The sequence below is a fragment of the Ranitomeya variabilis genome, chromosome 2 (assembly GCF_051348905.1).
Source record: "Ranitomeya variabilis isolate aRanVar5 chromosome 2, aRanVar5.hap1, whole genome shotgun sequence".
NCBI lineage: Eukaryota > Metazoa > Chordata > Amphibia > Anura > Dendrobatidae > Ranitomeya > Ranitomeya variabilis.
This window is the reverse complement of record NC_135233.1, coordinates 998631741-998647872: the sequence shown is the minus strand read 5'-3', so window position 1 is coordinate 998647872 and position 16132 is coordinate 998631741. Positions and strand designations below refer to the sequence as shown.

The window sequence follows — 16132 nt, the reverse complement described above, 5'->3', positions numbered from 1 at the left end:
CAGCATGTCAATTCTTTGTGCGGATTCCGCAGCGTTTTACACCTGCTCCATAATAGGAATCCGCAGGTGAAATCCACACAAAAAACACTGGAAATCCGAGGTAAATCCATAGGTAAAGCGCAGTGCGTTTTACCTGCAGATTTTTCAAAAACAGTGCCGAAAAATCCGCACACAAATCCGCAACGTGAGCACATAGCCTTAGGGTTGGAATTAGGGTTAAGACTAGGGTTAGGGGTGTGTTGGGGTTAGGGTTGGGATTAGGGGTGTGTTGGGGTTAGTGTTTGAGTTAGAATTGAGGGGTTTCCACTGTTTAGGCACATCAGGGGGTCTCCAAACGCGACATGGCGCCACCATTGATTCCAGCCAATCTTGCATTGAAAAAGTCAAATGGTGCTATCTCTTTTCCGAGCCTGGACGTGTGCCCAAACAGTGGTTTACCCCCACATATGGGGTACCAGCGTACTCAGGAGAAACTGGACAACAACTTTTGGGGTCAAATTTCTCCTGTAACTCTTGGGAAAATAAAAAATTGTGGGCTAAAAAACTATTTTTGAGGAAAGAAAAATGATTTTTTATTTTCACGGCTCTGCGTTATAAACTACTGTGAAGCACTTGGGGGTTCAAAGTGCTCACCACACATCTAGATAAGTTCCTTGGGGGGTCTAGTTTCCAAAATGGGGACACTTGTGGGGGGTTTCTACTTATTAGGCTATGTTCACACGGTGCGTTTTTTGGTGCGGATCCGGAGCGGAATTTCAGCTGCGGATCCGCATCCGTTTTCCATGTAGGTTACAGTACAATGTAACCCAATGGAAAACAAAATCCGCTGTGCCGACGATCCTTTTTTCCCCAGGAAAATCCGCGCGGATTTGCCTGCGGAAAAAAGAAGTAACATGTCAATTCTTTCTCCGGATTCCGCTGCGGGTTTCCAGCAGCACCAATAGGAAACTGCATTTGGAAACCCGCAGTGGAATCCGCAGAAGAAAAAGGATCAAAATCCGCAGCTAAAATCAGCGCTGAATTTTAGCTGCGGATTTTCAAAACAGGACAGGAAAAAAAACTGATGAAAAAACTGAACGTGTGAACGTAGCCTTAGGCACATCAGGGGCTCTGCAAACACAACGTGACGCCCGCAGAGCATTCCATCAAAGTCTGCATTTCAAAACGTCACTACTTCACTTCCGAGCCCCGGCATGTGCCCAAACAGTGGTTTACCCCCACATATGGGGTATCAGCGTACTCAGGAGAAACTGGACAACAACTTTTGGGGTCAAATTTCTCCTGTTACCCTTGGGAAAATAAAAAAGTCTGGGCTTAAAAAATTATTTTTGAGGAAAGAAAACGTATTTATTATTTTCACGGCTCTGCGTTCTAAACTTCTGTGAAGCACTTGGGGGTTCAAAGTGCTCACCACACATCTAGATAAGCTTCTTCGGGGGTCTAGTTACCAAAATGGGGTCACTTGTGGGGGGTTTCTACTGTTTAGGCACATCAGGGGCTCTGCAAACGCAACGTGATGCCTGCAGTGCATTCCATCAAAGTCTGCATTTCAAAACGTCACTACTTCCCTTCCGAACCCCGACGTGTGCCCAAACAGTGGTTTACCCCCACATATGGGGTATCAGCGTACTCAGGAGAAACTGGACAACAACGTGCTCACCACACATCTAGATTAGTTCCTTGGGAGGTCTAGTGTCCAAAATGGGGTCACTTGTGGGGGAGCTCCAATGTTTAAGCACACAGGGGCTCTCCAAACGCGACATGGTGATCGCAGCTTATTTTCCATTCAAAAAGCCAAATGGCGTGCCTTCCCTTCCGAGCCCTGCCGTGCGCCCAAACAGTGGTTTACCCCCACATATGGGGTATCGGCGTACTCTGGACAAACTGGACACCAACATTTGTGGTCCAATTTCTCCTGTTACCCTTCTTGGGAAAATAAAAAATTCCGGGCTAAAAAATCATTTTTGAGGAAAGAAGAATTATTTTTTATTTTCACGGCTCTGCGTTATAAACTTCTGTGAAGCACCTGGAGGTTTAAAGTGCTCACTATGCATCTAGATAAGTTCCTTGGGGGGGGTCTAGTTTCCAAAATGGGGTCCCTTGTGGGGGAGTTCCAATGTTTAGGCACACAGGGGCTCTCCAAACGCGACATGGTGTCTTCTAACGATTGGAGCTAATTTTCCATTCAAAAAGTCAAATGGTGTGCCTTCCCTTCCGAGCCTTGCCGTGCGCCCAAACAGTGGTTTACCCCCACATGTGAGGTATCGGCGTACTCAGGAGAAATTGCCCCAACAAATTTTAGGATCCATTTTATCCTGTTGCCAATGTGAAAATGAAAACATTGAGGCTAAAAGAATTTTTTTGTAAAAAAAAAAAAAAGTACTTTTTCATTTTTACGGATCAATTTGTGAAGCACCTGAGGGTGTAAAGTGCTCACTATGCATCTAGATAAGTTCCTTGGGGCGTCTAGTTTCCAAAATGGGGTCACTTGTGGGGGAGCTCCAATGTTTAGGCACACAGGGGCTCTCCAAATGCGACATGGTGTCCGCTAACAATGGAGATAATTTTTCATTCAAAAAGTCAAATGGCGCTCCTTCCCTTCCAAGCCTTACCATGTGCCTAAACAGTGGTTTACCCCCACATGTGAGGTATCGGTGTACTCAGGAGAAATTGCCCAACAAATTTTAGGATCCATTTTATCCTGTTGCCCATGTGAAAATGAAAAAATTGAGGCTAAAATAATTTTTTTGTGAAAAAAAAGTACTTTTTCATTTTTACGGATCAATTTGTGACGCACCTGGGGGTTTAAAGTGCTCACTATGCTTCTAGATAAGTTCCTTGGGGGGTCTAGTTTCCAAAATGGGGTCACTTGTGGGGGAGCTCCAATGTTTAGGCACACAGGAGCTCTCCAAACGCGACATGGTGTCCGCTAAAGATTGGAGCCAATTTTTCATTCAAAAAGTCAAATGGCGCTCCTTCCCTTCCGAGCCCTGTCGTGCGCCCAAACAGTGGTTTACCCCCACATATGAGGTATCCGCGTACTCAGGAGAAATTGGACAACAACTTTCGTGGTCCAGTTTCTCCTTTTACCCTTGGGAAAATAACAAAATTGTTGCTAAAAGATCGTTTTTGTGACTAAAAAGTTAAATGTTCATTTTTTCCTTCCATGTTGCTTCTGCTGCTGTGAAACACCTGAAGGGTTAATAAACTTCTTGAATGTGGTTTTGAGCACCTTGAGGGGTGCAGTTTTTAGAATGGTGTCACTTTTGGGTGTATTCAGCCATATAGAACCCTCAAACTGACTTCAAATGTGAGGTGGTCCCTAAAAAAATGGTTTTGTAAATATTGTTGTAAAAATGAGAAATCACTGGTCAAATTTTAACCCTTATAACATCCTAGCAAAAAAAAATTGTTTCCAAAATTGTGCTGATGTAAAGTAGACATGTGGGAAATGTTATTTATTAACTATTTTGTGTCACATAACTCTCTGGTTTAACAGTATAAAAATTCAAATTGTGAAAATTGCAAAATTTTCAAAATTTTCGCCAAATTTCCGTTTTTTTCACAAATAAATGCAGAAATTATCGACCTAAATTTACCACTAACATGAAGCCCAATATGTCACGAAAAAACAATCTCAGAATCGCTAGGATCCGTTGAAGCGTTGCTGAGTTATTACCTCATAAAGGGACACTGGTCAGAATTGCAAAAAATGGCCAGGTCATTAAGGTCAAAATAGGCTGGGGTCATGAAAGGGTTAAAGGGAACCTGTCACCAGGTTTGGTGGATACAAGTTATGGCCACCGCCTTTCAGGGCTGATGTACAGTATTCTATAATGCTGTATATAAGACCCCCATCCAGCCTGGAAGAGAAGAAAAATAACTTCTTATACTCACCAGCGGTGCGTTCCGGTCTGAGGGGTGTCACTTTTCTTGGTCCAGCGCCTCCCATCTTCTTGGTTTGTGTGGATGACACGCAGGCGCTGGGCATCTCTGACCTTTCCCAGCACCTTGCAGTACTTTGCTCTGCCCAAAGTTCTGCCCTCAACAGGGCAGAGAAGTACGCCTGCGCCGCAGCGCGATTCCGAGCAGACTGTGTGGATAATGCAGGGATGTGTCATCCTCTTAAATGCTATGGATAATGATTTTTTACATGTTTGTCTGCAATCTTAATGCCTTTGTTTTTCAACACCCTGACTGTCTTAGATTTTTCTTTTATACCAGTGTCTGTCCTGGTAAGAGGCTGGATGTGATGTTCATATCTATCCAAGGTGCTGCTTTCTTCACTTGGTTTCGTGTATCAACACAGCTTCTATCCTACACCTAAGTTGGCATGTAAACGTTTGGGTACCCCTGGTCAAAATTATTGGTCTTGAAGATGAAATGATCTCTAAAAGGCCTAAGGTTAAAGATGACATATTTCCTTTGTATTTTAGGCAAAAACAGAAATATAATGTAACTTTTTACATTTTAAAAATTGTGAAAAGTTAAATGGGCCACTGCAAAATTTTGGCCACCCTTGGAGATTTGTGTGCTCAGATAAGTTTGAAACCTTAAGAGTTCAGACCTTACTTATCCTGCTAGGGTTATGACTTGTTCACTATCATCCTTAGGGAAGGCCAGTTGATGCAAATTTCCCAGCTTTATACAAACCCAGCCTCCTCTAACCTTGTGCCAAAAACAGCAGCAATGGGTTCTTCTAAGCAGCGGCCTGGCACTCTGAAAATGGTGGAGGCCCACAAAGCAGGAGAAGGCTATAAGAAAATAAAGCATTTTCAAGTTGCCTTTTCTTCAGTTTGAAGTGTAATTAAGAAATGGTTGTTTAAAGGAACAGTGGAAGTCAAGCAAAATGTCAGTAACCGCTGCTTGTAGGCTTGCTAGAGAGGCAAATCAGAACCCCCACTTGACTACAAAACACCTTCAGAAAGATTTAGAAGCCTGGAGTTCAGAGACACGTGCACAAATATGGCCTTCACGGAAGAGTCATCAGAAGAAATCTCCTGCATCCTCACCATAAAATTCAGCTTCAGAAGTAAGCAGCAAAACATCTTAACAAGCCTGATGCATTTTGGACACAAGTCCTGTGGACCGATAAGGTTAAGGCTAGGTTCACATCGCGTTACGGCAATCCGTTTAACGGATGCTCTAACGATGAGCCCCAAATTGTCTGTATTTTTGCAATCACGTTAACGCATGCGCTAATGCATGGTCGCATTGTGTCAGCATGCGTTAATAGGGTTCTATGCAGAGCCTGTGCGCTCGCCGAAAACGCGGTAGTCCGCATTCGAAGGTGCGTCACAAAATAATGGATCATTGCTAATGAATGCCGATTTTGACATGCGTTAGGATGCCCTAATGTAAGTCTATGGGTGCGTTAACGAATCCGTTACATAGCGTTAGTGCCGCTTAGAAACGGATCCGTTAAACGGAATACCCTAACGCAATGTGAACCTAGCCTAAAATAGAACTCTCCAGCCACAATGATCAACGGCATGTGTGGAGAAAAAAGGGCACAGAATTTCAGGAAAAGAACATCTCGCCAACCATGAAGCATGGGGATCAATCATGCTTTGGGGTTGTGTTGCAGCCAATGGCATAGGGAAAAATGGATTCAATGAAACTTCAACAAATTCTGGATGCAAATAACACAATTTGTAAAAAAGCTGAAGTTGATGGCAACCAGGCAGCCCCCACCTGTACTTATGCTGGCTAGTAGCTGTAAATCATTCAGCTGGCGCTATGAAAATTAAATCTCCGAGCACTAAAAAAATACTCGGAGGCCACCCGAGCAACGAGTACGCTCGCTCATCACTAATAATGATCCTAGACACATGTCAAAATCCACAACAGACTACCTCAAAGGTGCAAGCTGAAGGTTTTACACTGGCCTTCCTCACACCCCTGATCTGAACATCATTGAAAATCGGTGGATAGACCTCAAAATAGACTATAAGATGTACATTTTCCTCAAATTTAGGAGGAAAATGGGTGGTGCGTCTTATAGTCCGAATGCAGGCTTACGTGGGGGGGGGGGTTGCAGTGGAGCAGGGTCCCTTCCTCAGGAAGCCGGTGGCAGCGGAAATGTGGCGATTCTGCGGGACCAGTGTCGGCGGTGAGCAGAGTGGAGTGCATCATAGGTTTCCCAGCGGCCATGTTCTTGGAGCCGTGGGCCACTGGAGGGGGAGCGTGGGTAGATTGGGATCTCACGACAACCCACACCATGCAAAGCAAATTGCTCTGCCTCACTGCTGACACCGCGCCCGCAGCATTGCACTGCTGGGATACACCCTCCTCCCACCCAAGGCCTGCAGCATTGCCCACATCTGCCAGCTCCTGAGGAAGGGGATCGTGGCTCCCGTGACCCCGCTCTACCGCCACTGGACCACAGGTAAGATGATACCTTAAATTTGGACTAATTATATATATATATATGTATATATGTATATATATATATATATATATATATATATATATATATATATATATATATACACACACCTAAATACAAAATAAATGTGTCATTCATTCATGTGTGTTCATAATGACAGTAATCTTGAGCAGGGGTGCCCAAACTTTTACATGCCACTCTATTTCATCTTCATGTGCTATACATTTCTACAGTGTTTTCTCTGCCCTCCCTGACATACCTTTCCACTGCAGATCTGTCTGTGTACAACTCTCGCATGTCCGTCTCCGGGTCTGATCGGCGGGCGTCTCTGGACGCATAGTGGGCAGAAGGTTTCTTGAAATCCCATCCACTATGCTGTAACATCTGGACGCTGCACAAGTACGGAGCGTCCAACCTGCAGAGTTTACTGACTGTGGGCACCTACCCTATCATTGAGAGAAGGTAGGGCAGAGGGAATCAGCAGGAGCTCCGAAGGATTTGTAACCTTTTTTTGTTTTGTTTCACAGAAGCACTGAGCTAGATAAATTAAGACACTTGTATTTATTTTTATTTTTTTTAAATGAAGACCACTTTGAAAGTTGATAAATGTTGTGCTTAGGAAGCAAATGATTCTGTGAGGAGGTATACATAACCTTAAGGACTTATGCAAAAACAAATGAATTTTTCATGCACTTTATTTTGCTATATTAAAAATTACTTCCTGCAGGCCTTGTTTGTATACAGAAAAGCAAATTCAGGTAGGGCTGCAGTATAAAGCATGGCGGAGGATTGTTCCCGAGCTTTATGATCATGCTTTTAAAACCGTTCCTACAGTGATTATCCCTAAACTTACAACTGGACACAAGAAATAGATACGCTTTTGGAAATTAAAGTGGTTGTCCGGCCTCACGCTACTAGTCTGTAGATGCTCTGCGGCTTGCACACTCCCGGCCATAGTCTGCCAAGATGCATCCGGCCTCGCTTACAGAACTTGCATTGAGCAAGTAAAAATGAACAATAAAGGGAATGTGTTGCTTATTAATTAAATTGAAACTAGCTAGTGACCAAGTTTTTCTAATTGTTTTTATTCCTTAATTATATAGTGTTTTTCACATTACAGAACATGAAAATGCAGTGACTTGTACGGGAGAGTAGAAAGTGGTCTGTGTGCAGGGAGGAGAGCGGCCGCCATCACCTACTGCAATCACACAGCAAACCCATAAATGAGCTGAGTACAGAAGCCAGAAAGGCTGCCAGTATATAGACACATAGTAGGCAACTAGGGTTTTGTTTTGTTTTTTTATGTAGAAATTACAAATATTTTACACATTATTAACATACAGAAAAAAGCTCCAGCGTCCATTGGTGGTGTCAGGAGGATGAAGCTGCGGACTCTGGGTAGGCTTGCAGGGCTAGTTCTAGATAACCTGGCTTCTGTGCCTCCATTTTTACAAACAGCTGCAAAAAGAATGGAAAGTTTACAGATGATATTGACTGACATGGAGGGGAGGCTACGTGTCTGACTGGCACCCGCAAGGGGGGGCTACATGTCTGACTGGCACGGCACCCGCGAGGGGGAGGCTACGTCTGTGACTGGCACGGTACCCGCAAGGGGGAGGTGACATGTCTAACATTAGCATAGATCCTGCAAGGAGTACATGTTCGTGACTGCCTCAAGCACAGGTTAGGAAGCAGAAAGCTAAGGACCTGGGTCTCCGGTGTAGAGCCCGCATTTGGAAGGCTACACGCCTGCGGCACCAGCGAAGGGTAAGGCTGTACACCTTTGACTCCAGTAGTTTATGGTTTCAGTGCTATAATCAAGTCATGGCTTAACCCTTGCCATTTTAGTGTTAGTCGTCCTCATGAACCGCAGATTAATAACCTGTCTGAGCCAGTCCGGTACCTAGGGAAAGTTTGGCTGACAGCTGCAGCCTTGTGAATGGGGCTGTCGGGGAGCCCTGGTTCCTCCCATTACTAGGTTATTCACTAGGCCCCGACTACATTACAGCCCTTGTGAAGCCATGTAACAGGTGCATTATGCTCCTTCTGGTGCCTTCTCCAGGTTATTCTGTCATTTTTACTGAACACCTCCACTGGTTTTAGCTCGCCGATGTTACTACGATATTTAGAGGGCAGAACACGTAGTCACACTACATCATACACTACACCATAGATAAAAAGAAGTCACCAAATAAGAGCAGAGATTTCAGATCTGCTCAGGTGGACAATGACGACTTCAGAGTAACGGCGTGCCCCCATATATAATCAGGCTACTGCTGAAATACCTTAATGAGCTCTCTGCCGTCGGCCCCCTGGGACTCCTTGGCACAGGCCGTGTCCGGGTGCACCATGTGATACAGTCGCACCAGACTTACTGTATCTTCAAATCTACAACCCAAGATTAAAAAAAGGGACTAAGTGGAAGATTTTCCATTAATTGTAATTTAACTGCAAAATAAGAAAAAGGTAATTATAAATTTGGAGTAAAATAATACAATAATAATTACATGTACAGTGTTTAGCTATGAGAATGGTATTATAGGGGAGTCCGTCACTTACAGCGCTATGTAAGGGAACGGGGGGGGATGCGTGATACCTAAGAGATCCAAGTTTAAAGACCTCAGAGTCACAAGCGTGTCCTGAAATCATCCAAATCTAGCGCCTATGTTAATACCATCACTCAGGGCAGAAGATGGGCAGTGATCAGCACATAAGGGGGCTGCCTTCTGGGCACTTACAATTGTGGGCCAGGGGCATAAAGATGTGCATTCTGCCACCTACATGCCCATCTCCCCAGGCTGGGGTCTACACTGCTCTCGGTCCTCTGTAGTTTGGAGGAACTTTACCTATTATGGCAATGGATCCCATCCGCAATGCTGACTCAGATTCTCATGTAGCAGCTGATGTACAGGTCCTTCTCAAAAAATTAGCATATAGTGTTAAATTTCATTATTTACCATAATGTAATGATTACAATTAAACTTTCATATATTATAGATTCATTATCCACCAACTGAAATTTGTCAGGTCTTTTATTGTTTTAATACTGATGATTTTGGCCTACAACTCCTGATAACCCAAAAAACCTGTCTCAATAAATTAGCATATTTCACCCGTCCAATCAAATAAAAGTGTTTTTTAATAACAAACAAAAAAACCATCAAATAATAATGTTCAGTTATGCACTCAATACTTTGTCGGGAATCCTTTGGCAGAAATGACTGCTTCAATGCGGCGTGGCATGGAGGCAATCAGCCTGTGACACTGCTGAGATGTTATGGAGGCCCAGGATGCTTCAATAGCAGCCTTAAGCTCATCCAGAGTGTTGGGTCTTGCGTCTCTCAACTTTCTCTTCACAATATCCCACAGATTCTCTATGGGGTTCAGGTCAGGAGAGTTGGCTGGCCAATTGAGCACAGTAATACCATGGTCAGTAAACCATTTACCAGTGGTTTTGGCACTGTGAGCAGGTGCCAGGTCGTGCTGAAAAATGAAATCTTCATCTCCATAAAGCATTTCAGCCGATGGAAGCATGAAGTGCTGCAAAATCTCCTGATAGCTAGCTGCATTGACCCTGCCCTTGATGAAACACAGTGGACCAACACCAGCAGCTGACATGGCACCCCACACCATCACTGACTGTGGGTACTTGACACTGGACTTCAGGCATTTTGGCATTTCCTTCTCCCCGGTCTTCCTCCAGACTCTGGCACCTTGATTTCCGAATGACATGCAAAATTTTCTTTCATCAGAAAAAAGTACTTGGGACCACTTAGCAACAGTCCAGTGCTGCTTCTTTGTAGCCCAGGTCAGGCGCTTCTGCCGCTGTTTAGGGTTCAAAAGTGGCTTTACCTGGGGAATGCGGCACCTGTAGCCCATTTCCTGCACACGCCTTTCCACACCAGACTCAGTCCACTGCTTCCTCAGGTTCCCCAAGGTCTGGAATCGGTCCTTCTCCACAATCTTCCTCAGGGTCCGGTCACCTCTTCTCGTTGTACAGCGTTTTCTGCCACATTGTTTCCTTCCAACAGACTTACCATTGAGGTGCCTTGATACAGCACTCTGGGAACAGCCTATTTGTTGAGAAATTTCTTTCTGGGTCTTACCCTCTTGCTTGAGGGTGTCAATGATGGCCTTCTTGACATCTGTCAGGTCGCTAGTCTTACCCATGATGGGGGTTTTGAGTAATGAACCAGGCAGGGAGTTTTTAAAAGCCTCAGGTATCTTTTGCATGTGTTTAGAGTTAATTAGTTGATTCAGAAGATTAGGGTAATAGGTCATTTAGAGAACCTTTTCTTGATATGCTAATTTATTGAGACAGGTTTTTTGGGTTATCAGGAGTTGTAGGCCAAAATCATCAGTATTAAAACAATAAAAGACCTGACAAATTTCAGTTGGTGGATAATGAATCTATAATATATGAAAGTTTAATTGTAATCATTACATTATGGTAAATAATGAAATTTAACACTATATGCTAATTTTTTTAGAAGGACCTGTATATGTAATGGGATTTTCTTCCCCAATAATCCCCCTTCCTGACCCTATGAAGACACTTACAGGTCTCTCTGAAGCATGTCTACCAGCAGCCCATCGACCTTCTTTTCAGAACACAGGTGCCACACCATGCCACCAAAGTGCCGCGTGGATCGCAGTAAGTCATACTTTCCTTGTCTGTCAACGTCCTCAAAGGTTTGGTTTCTGATCTGCATTTCAAAAAAAGACAAGTGTGAGAGATGTCGTAGACACAACAGTAACCAAAAGACCCCGAGCCCTACCCTGATGTAGTCGGCAGCGTCAGGCTCAAACTGGACAAGGCAGCGATTCAGAAGCTCCTCATGGCGGTCCTGCTGGAACAAAAGCTGAAGAGACCAACACAAGGTCATTATCAGACACCGTTAACAGCGGAGATCTGGAGGAAACATCCGGACATCTTTACCTTCATGTTCTCCTCTCTGAACACTGGTGGAGGAACCATCTTACGACCATGCCGGGGGAAATATACCTGGATCATGCGGTCTCTCTCCTCCCATGTGGCTTTCCTCAGGACACCGTTTGGTTCCCTCACTACAATAAACCTTTCCTAAGAAGACAACATGTGATGGTCAGTGCCCAACAAGTACCTGCGGCTGACGGTGTTCGCTGCCACGGCTGGATAGTACTTACACTGTGAGGGGTGCTATACGTTATGTCTGTGAACACAAACTTAGCGGTATCTGTCCCTTCAAGGATCTCGTCCACAGCCAGTGCCTCATCTATTGGCTCTCGCTCGCTTGGCATAGGTGGCACCTCCAGGTGCTGCTGGGCAACCATCACGGCTTTCTGGAGGGCCTGCAGAGATGGGTCTCACATTACTTGGTAAATAACGATCACCACACAGTACCACACTATGGACATGGAGGCCCTGAGGTGCAGACCTGGTGTATGTTCTGTCGTTTGGGGTGCGACTGTTTTGTACGTGCAATTATTATGAGTTTTCTTTTTCTTATGAATTTCTTTCTATCATGGCCCTCAGGGAGATCCAGTCTACATTGAGGACTGCCATCCCCTGCAGCAAGTTTGGGGCATCTTAGTGGATTGTGTTAGCGGTCCTTTATACTGCCTCCAATCTTGTGGAAAAATCAGGTAAGTGCCCAGACACGCCCCCACGGCACCTCCACCCTGATTTGCATATGACTTCAACACTGTATTTCTCATGCCTGGTATAATGCATCTCTATATGAAAAAAAACCAAAACATTTTTATAGGGGCCAAGTGCCTATACAGCCATACCACTGCTTCAGATGTAAAAAGGTGACGACAGGTTCCCTTTAAAGAGACTCTGTCAGTTGGCTCCACTCTCCCAAGCCGTCTATATGGGCATGTAGGTCGTACGAAGCAGAATAAAATGACACCTTGAGATCTTCAATCTGATGTCTTATTCCAAGGAAATCCAGTATTTTCTGATATGTAAATTAGCTAAGATCTATGGGCGGGACATGGATCTCCCTGAGAATCTGCCTCCAGAGATTATTATAAATACAAGGAGGCGTCACCAGTGTGAGACATGTAATAACTGACAATCCGCTCTCCTGATCTACATGTCTCACACTGGTATCACTCCCTTTCACTTATAATAATCTCTGGAGGCAGATTCTCAGGGAGATCTATGTCCGGCCCATAGATCTTAACAGCTCATTTACATATGACAAAAACATGGATCTCTCTGGAATAAGACATCGGATCGCAGATATCAAGTTATCATTTTCCTCCGCTTCCTATGATCTACATGTCCATATAGATGGCTTAGGGGGGGTGGACTGACAGATCCCTTTAATATACGGTAACCCGCCTTGCTCCAGTCCCAGGCACTATAAATCCCTGTGCCCGTATCCCGCTGTGTGTCAGTCAGCGCCATTCTGGGCCGTGATCTGCAGATGCCCCACAGACGGGACACGTTTACCGCCCTCCGGGGCAGCACCCGACCCCTCCGGGGCAGCACCCGACCCCTCCGGGGCAGCACCCGACCCCTCCGGGGCAGCACCCGACCCTTCCGGGGCAGCACCCGACCCCACTGGGGCAGCACCCGACCCCTCTGGGGGCAGCACCCGACCCCTCTGGGGCACCGTACCTCATCATACTGCTGCTGGGTCATCAGCTTGTAGGTGGGCGGCCGGGACACCTGCGGGATGGGCTGGAAAACTTTCTGCAGGTTCAGACCCGTCATCTTCCTCAGGATGCCCTGCACCTCGGGGTCTGAGAAGCGCACAGGGAAGGGGGACGAGCCGGGAGCTGCACAGAGAAAAGAGGTGAACACACAGGCAAGAGCGGAGGACAGTAATGACGGGACGTCCAGCTGCCTCTCACCTGCTGCACACAGGCTCCGGTGACCGGTTACCCTCTGCGGCTGAATCCTCCGCACTAGCCATGCTATGCGGGAAGCCATGACTGTGCCGACACATCCGCCGCAAGGACCGTCGGGAAGTGTAGTCCAGAGAAGGGAGAGGAGCTGTACGCCTGCGCAGTAGATTACACAGGTTCAGGCAGTGTTGTATTTCTGCTATGATGGCTATAGTCGTCGTGTAGTCATTCTTGTGCATACATATTAATCCTATATGACCTATAGCTAATACTTGCTTGGTCCCATTCCGTGCAATCAAATAAAACAACAGAACCACATAAACTCATAACATGGCTCAAGGAATGAAAAATACAATTTTATTGACATAATCTGGACATAACAATAAAAACAACAAAACCAAAGTACCTCACAGTGCAATTAAGCCATCACTCAAAACTGAGGCACTATACATATATACTTCTTATTGCACAACCACATTCCCAATAAATACTCCTGATCTTAGTGATAATAACACTTAATGATAATGGTCTGAACCTTTGTTAAAATTTCAAAGACTATCACTGGTAATTAAACCTAAGTGAAAACAAGCCTATTGACGGTCCTTCTGCTAGGTTACAAGTCAAATCAGGGACGCTAAAATGCGGGTATATATGTGCAGAAATAAATATAACTGTAATTACCTAGTGGCGTGCCGAGACCTGAGCGATTGTCCCACCCTTGTCACACCATTGGGGTGGGACAATCGCTCAGGTCTCGGCACGCCACTAGGTAATTACAGTTATATTTATTTCTGCACATATATACCCGCATTTTAGCGTCCCTGATTTGACTTGTAACCTAGCAGAAGGACCGTCAATAGGCTTGTTTTCACTTAGGTTTAATTACCAGTGATAGTCTTTGAAATTTTAACAAAGGTTCAGACCATTATCATTAAGTGTTATTATCACTAAGATCAGGAGTATTTATTGGGAATGTGGTTGTGCAATAAGAAGTATATATGTATAGTGCCTCAGTTTTGAGTGATGGCTTAATTGCACTGTGAGGTACTTTGGTTTTGTTGTTTTTATTGTTATGTCCAGATTATGTCAATAAAATTGTATTTTTCATTCCTTGAGCCATGTTATGAGTTTATGTGGTTCTGTTGTTTTATTTGATTGCACGGAATGGGACCAAGCAAGTATTAGCTATAGGTCATATAGGATTAATATGTATGCATATGTATGTTCTGTTTTCAGACAGAAAATCCGCTTTGTGAATATGGATTACAAAGCCAGGGAATCAGCCTGGCGACAGAAAGCTACGGATATGTTTAAACCTGGTACCTCTAAGGCAATGGGTGAGACTTCCATATCTGATAAGGAGACTTTCAGACAGTATAAGAATGCGATGTTTAAAAAAACTAGGATATGGTGGACCAAGACATCCTTGGAGAATTATGTCTGTCATGAAATAATCCCAAGGGGCCTGAGGGTTCAATTATTTCCAACGTTTGAATTGAATGACGAAATATTGATTAAGAGATGGTCAGCAGCGGCATCTAGGTGTTCATTGGAATTTTTAAAAATAATTATTGAGAGTAATTCTCAATCATTGAAAAACATTGAAAGTGATTTGGAGAAATTAGAAGCAGCAATTAAAAAAGACATTAAACAAGATATTTTGGAGGTGTGGTCAAATGACCTTAATAAAGATATGGAAAAATGGGAAAAGGAGATCTGTGATAAAAAAATGAAAAAATATCAAAGGGATTTAACGGATTATGAAGAAAATAGAATCTTTAAGTGGCAATTTAAAAAGGATTCTGTTAAAAGATCAAGACCACGGGAAGCATCCTTCAGCTCGGTATCCTCGGTATCTGAACATAATATGTCTGGTAATGAACGTGAAAATTACCACCCAACTAAATATAACACTCGGAATGGGGGAAATAGGAAACCATCTGATTTCTTCACTAAGGGTTACAAAAAAGCAAAGAATGACCACCTCAAGGTAATAAACCTGTCAGATTATAATTTATCAGATGTCCAGATTTCGGTCCTCCAGAAGGGTCTAACATTCTCTCCTTCTACACATCCAGACCCCTTTATAGCGATCAAGGATCTGCATCTTTTCTCTAGGAAAGTCATCTTGCAGAAGTTACATTTGAAATCTGGTCCTGAAGGGATATCTATATCAGATGTTGAGAGGGAAGCCTTGGAGAATCTGGAGGCACTGGCAGAAGAGAGTGAGTATGAACTGCAAAGTCAAAAGTTCCCTTTATCCCTCATCAGTAAATCTAAGAAATTCCCCTCTTTGAGTACCTGCCCGGCGGTGGAAGTATTCACTAGACTAGTCTCAGAAGATATTGAAAAACTATGCCATAGTGGATACGGGGTAAACAACTGCAGTAGGGCGGAACGGGAGGCCATCATCAGCCTACAAGAAATGAGGGAGGTTGTTTTCAAACCCTCCGACAAAGGGGGAAATTTAGTAGTATGGCCCAACTCAATGTATGAGAGGCAAGCATTCAAATTATTGAACGATCAGACGTGTTACCGCAAATTGCCATCCAGCCCCCTGGACATATTTCATCGGGAATTAATTGGTATTTTAGAACAAGCCTTTGAAAAGGGGATTATTCCGAAAAAAATGGTGGAAGTAGTGAAGGAAATGCACCCCCGCCTTCCAACCTTGTACTTGATCCCCAAGGTTCATAAAAATGCCATTGACCCGCCCGGAAGACCCATCGTATCTGGTAATGGGGGCCTCTGCGAGGTCATCACCATGGTTATTGATTACTATCTAAAACCTCTGGTGAGCGATCTACCTTCGTATATTCAGGATACGAATTCAGCCTTGCGTAGACTGGATAATATACACATCGGAAAGGAGGTAACCATGGTGACGGCTGACGTTGAGGCCCT

At 44.3% G+C, this 16132-nt stretch overlaps 1 protein-coding gene across 1 annotated transcript; it reads right to left on the bottom strand.

The window, feature by feature from the left end:
- Window positions 1-7453: 7453 nt before the first annotated feature.
- On the bottom strand, window positions 7454-13384 carry MRPS22 (mitochondrial ribosomal protein S22). Its single transcript, XM_077291138.1, has 8 exons — window positions 13235-13384; window positions 12999-13159; window positions 11555-11719; window positions 11328-11471; window positions 11167-11250; window positions 10949-11094; window positions 8674-8776; window positions 7454-7846 (listed from the first exon to the last, which is right to left on the bottom strand). The coding sequence occupies exons 1-8, from the start codon at window positions 13311-13313 to the stop codon at window positions 7760-7762; spliced, it is 969 nt and encodes a 322-aa protein (XP_077147253.1). The 5' UTR covers window positions 13314-13384; the 3' UTR covers window positions 7454-7759.
- Window positions 13385-16132: the final 2748 nt, after the last annotated feature.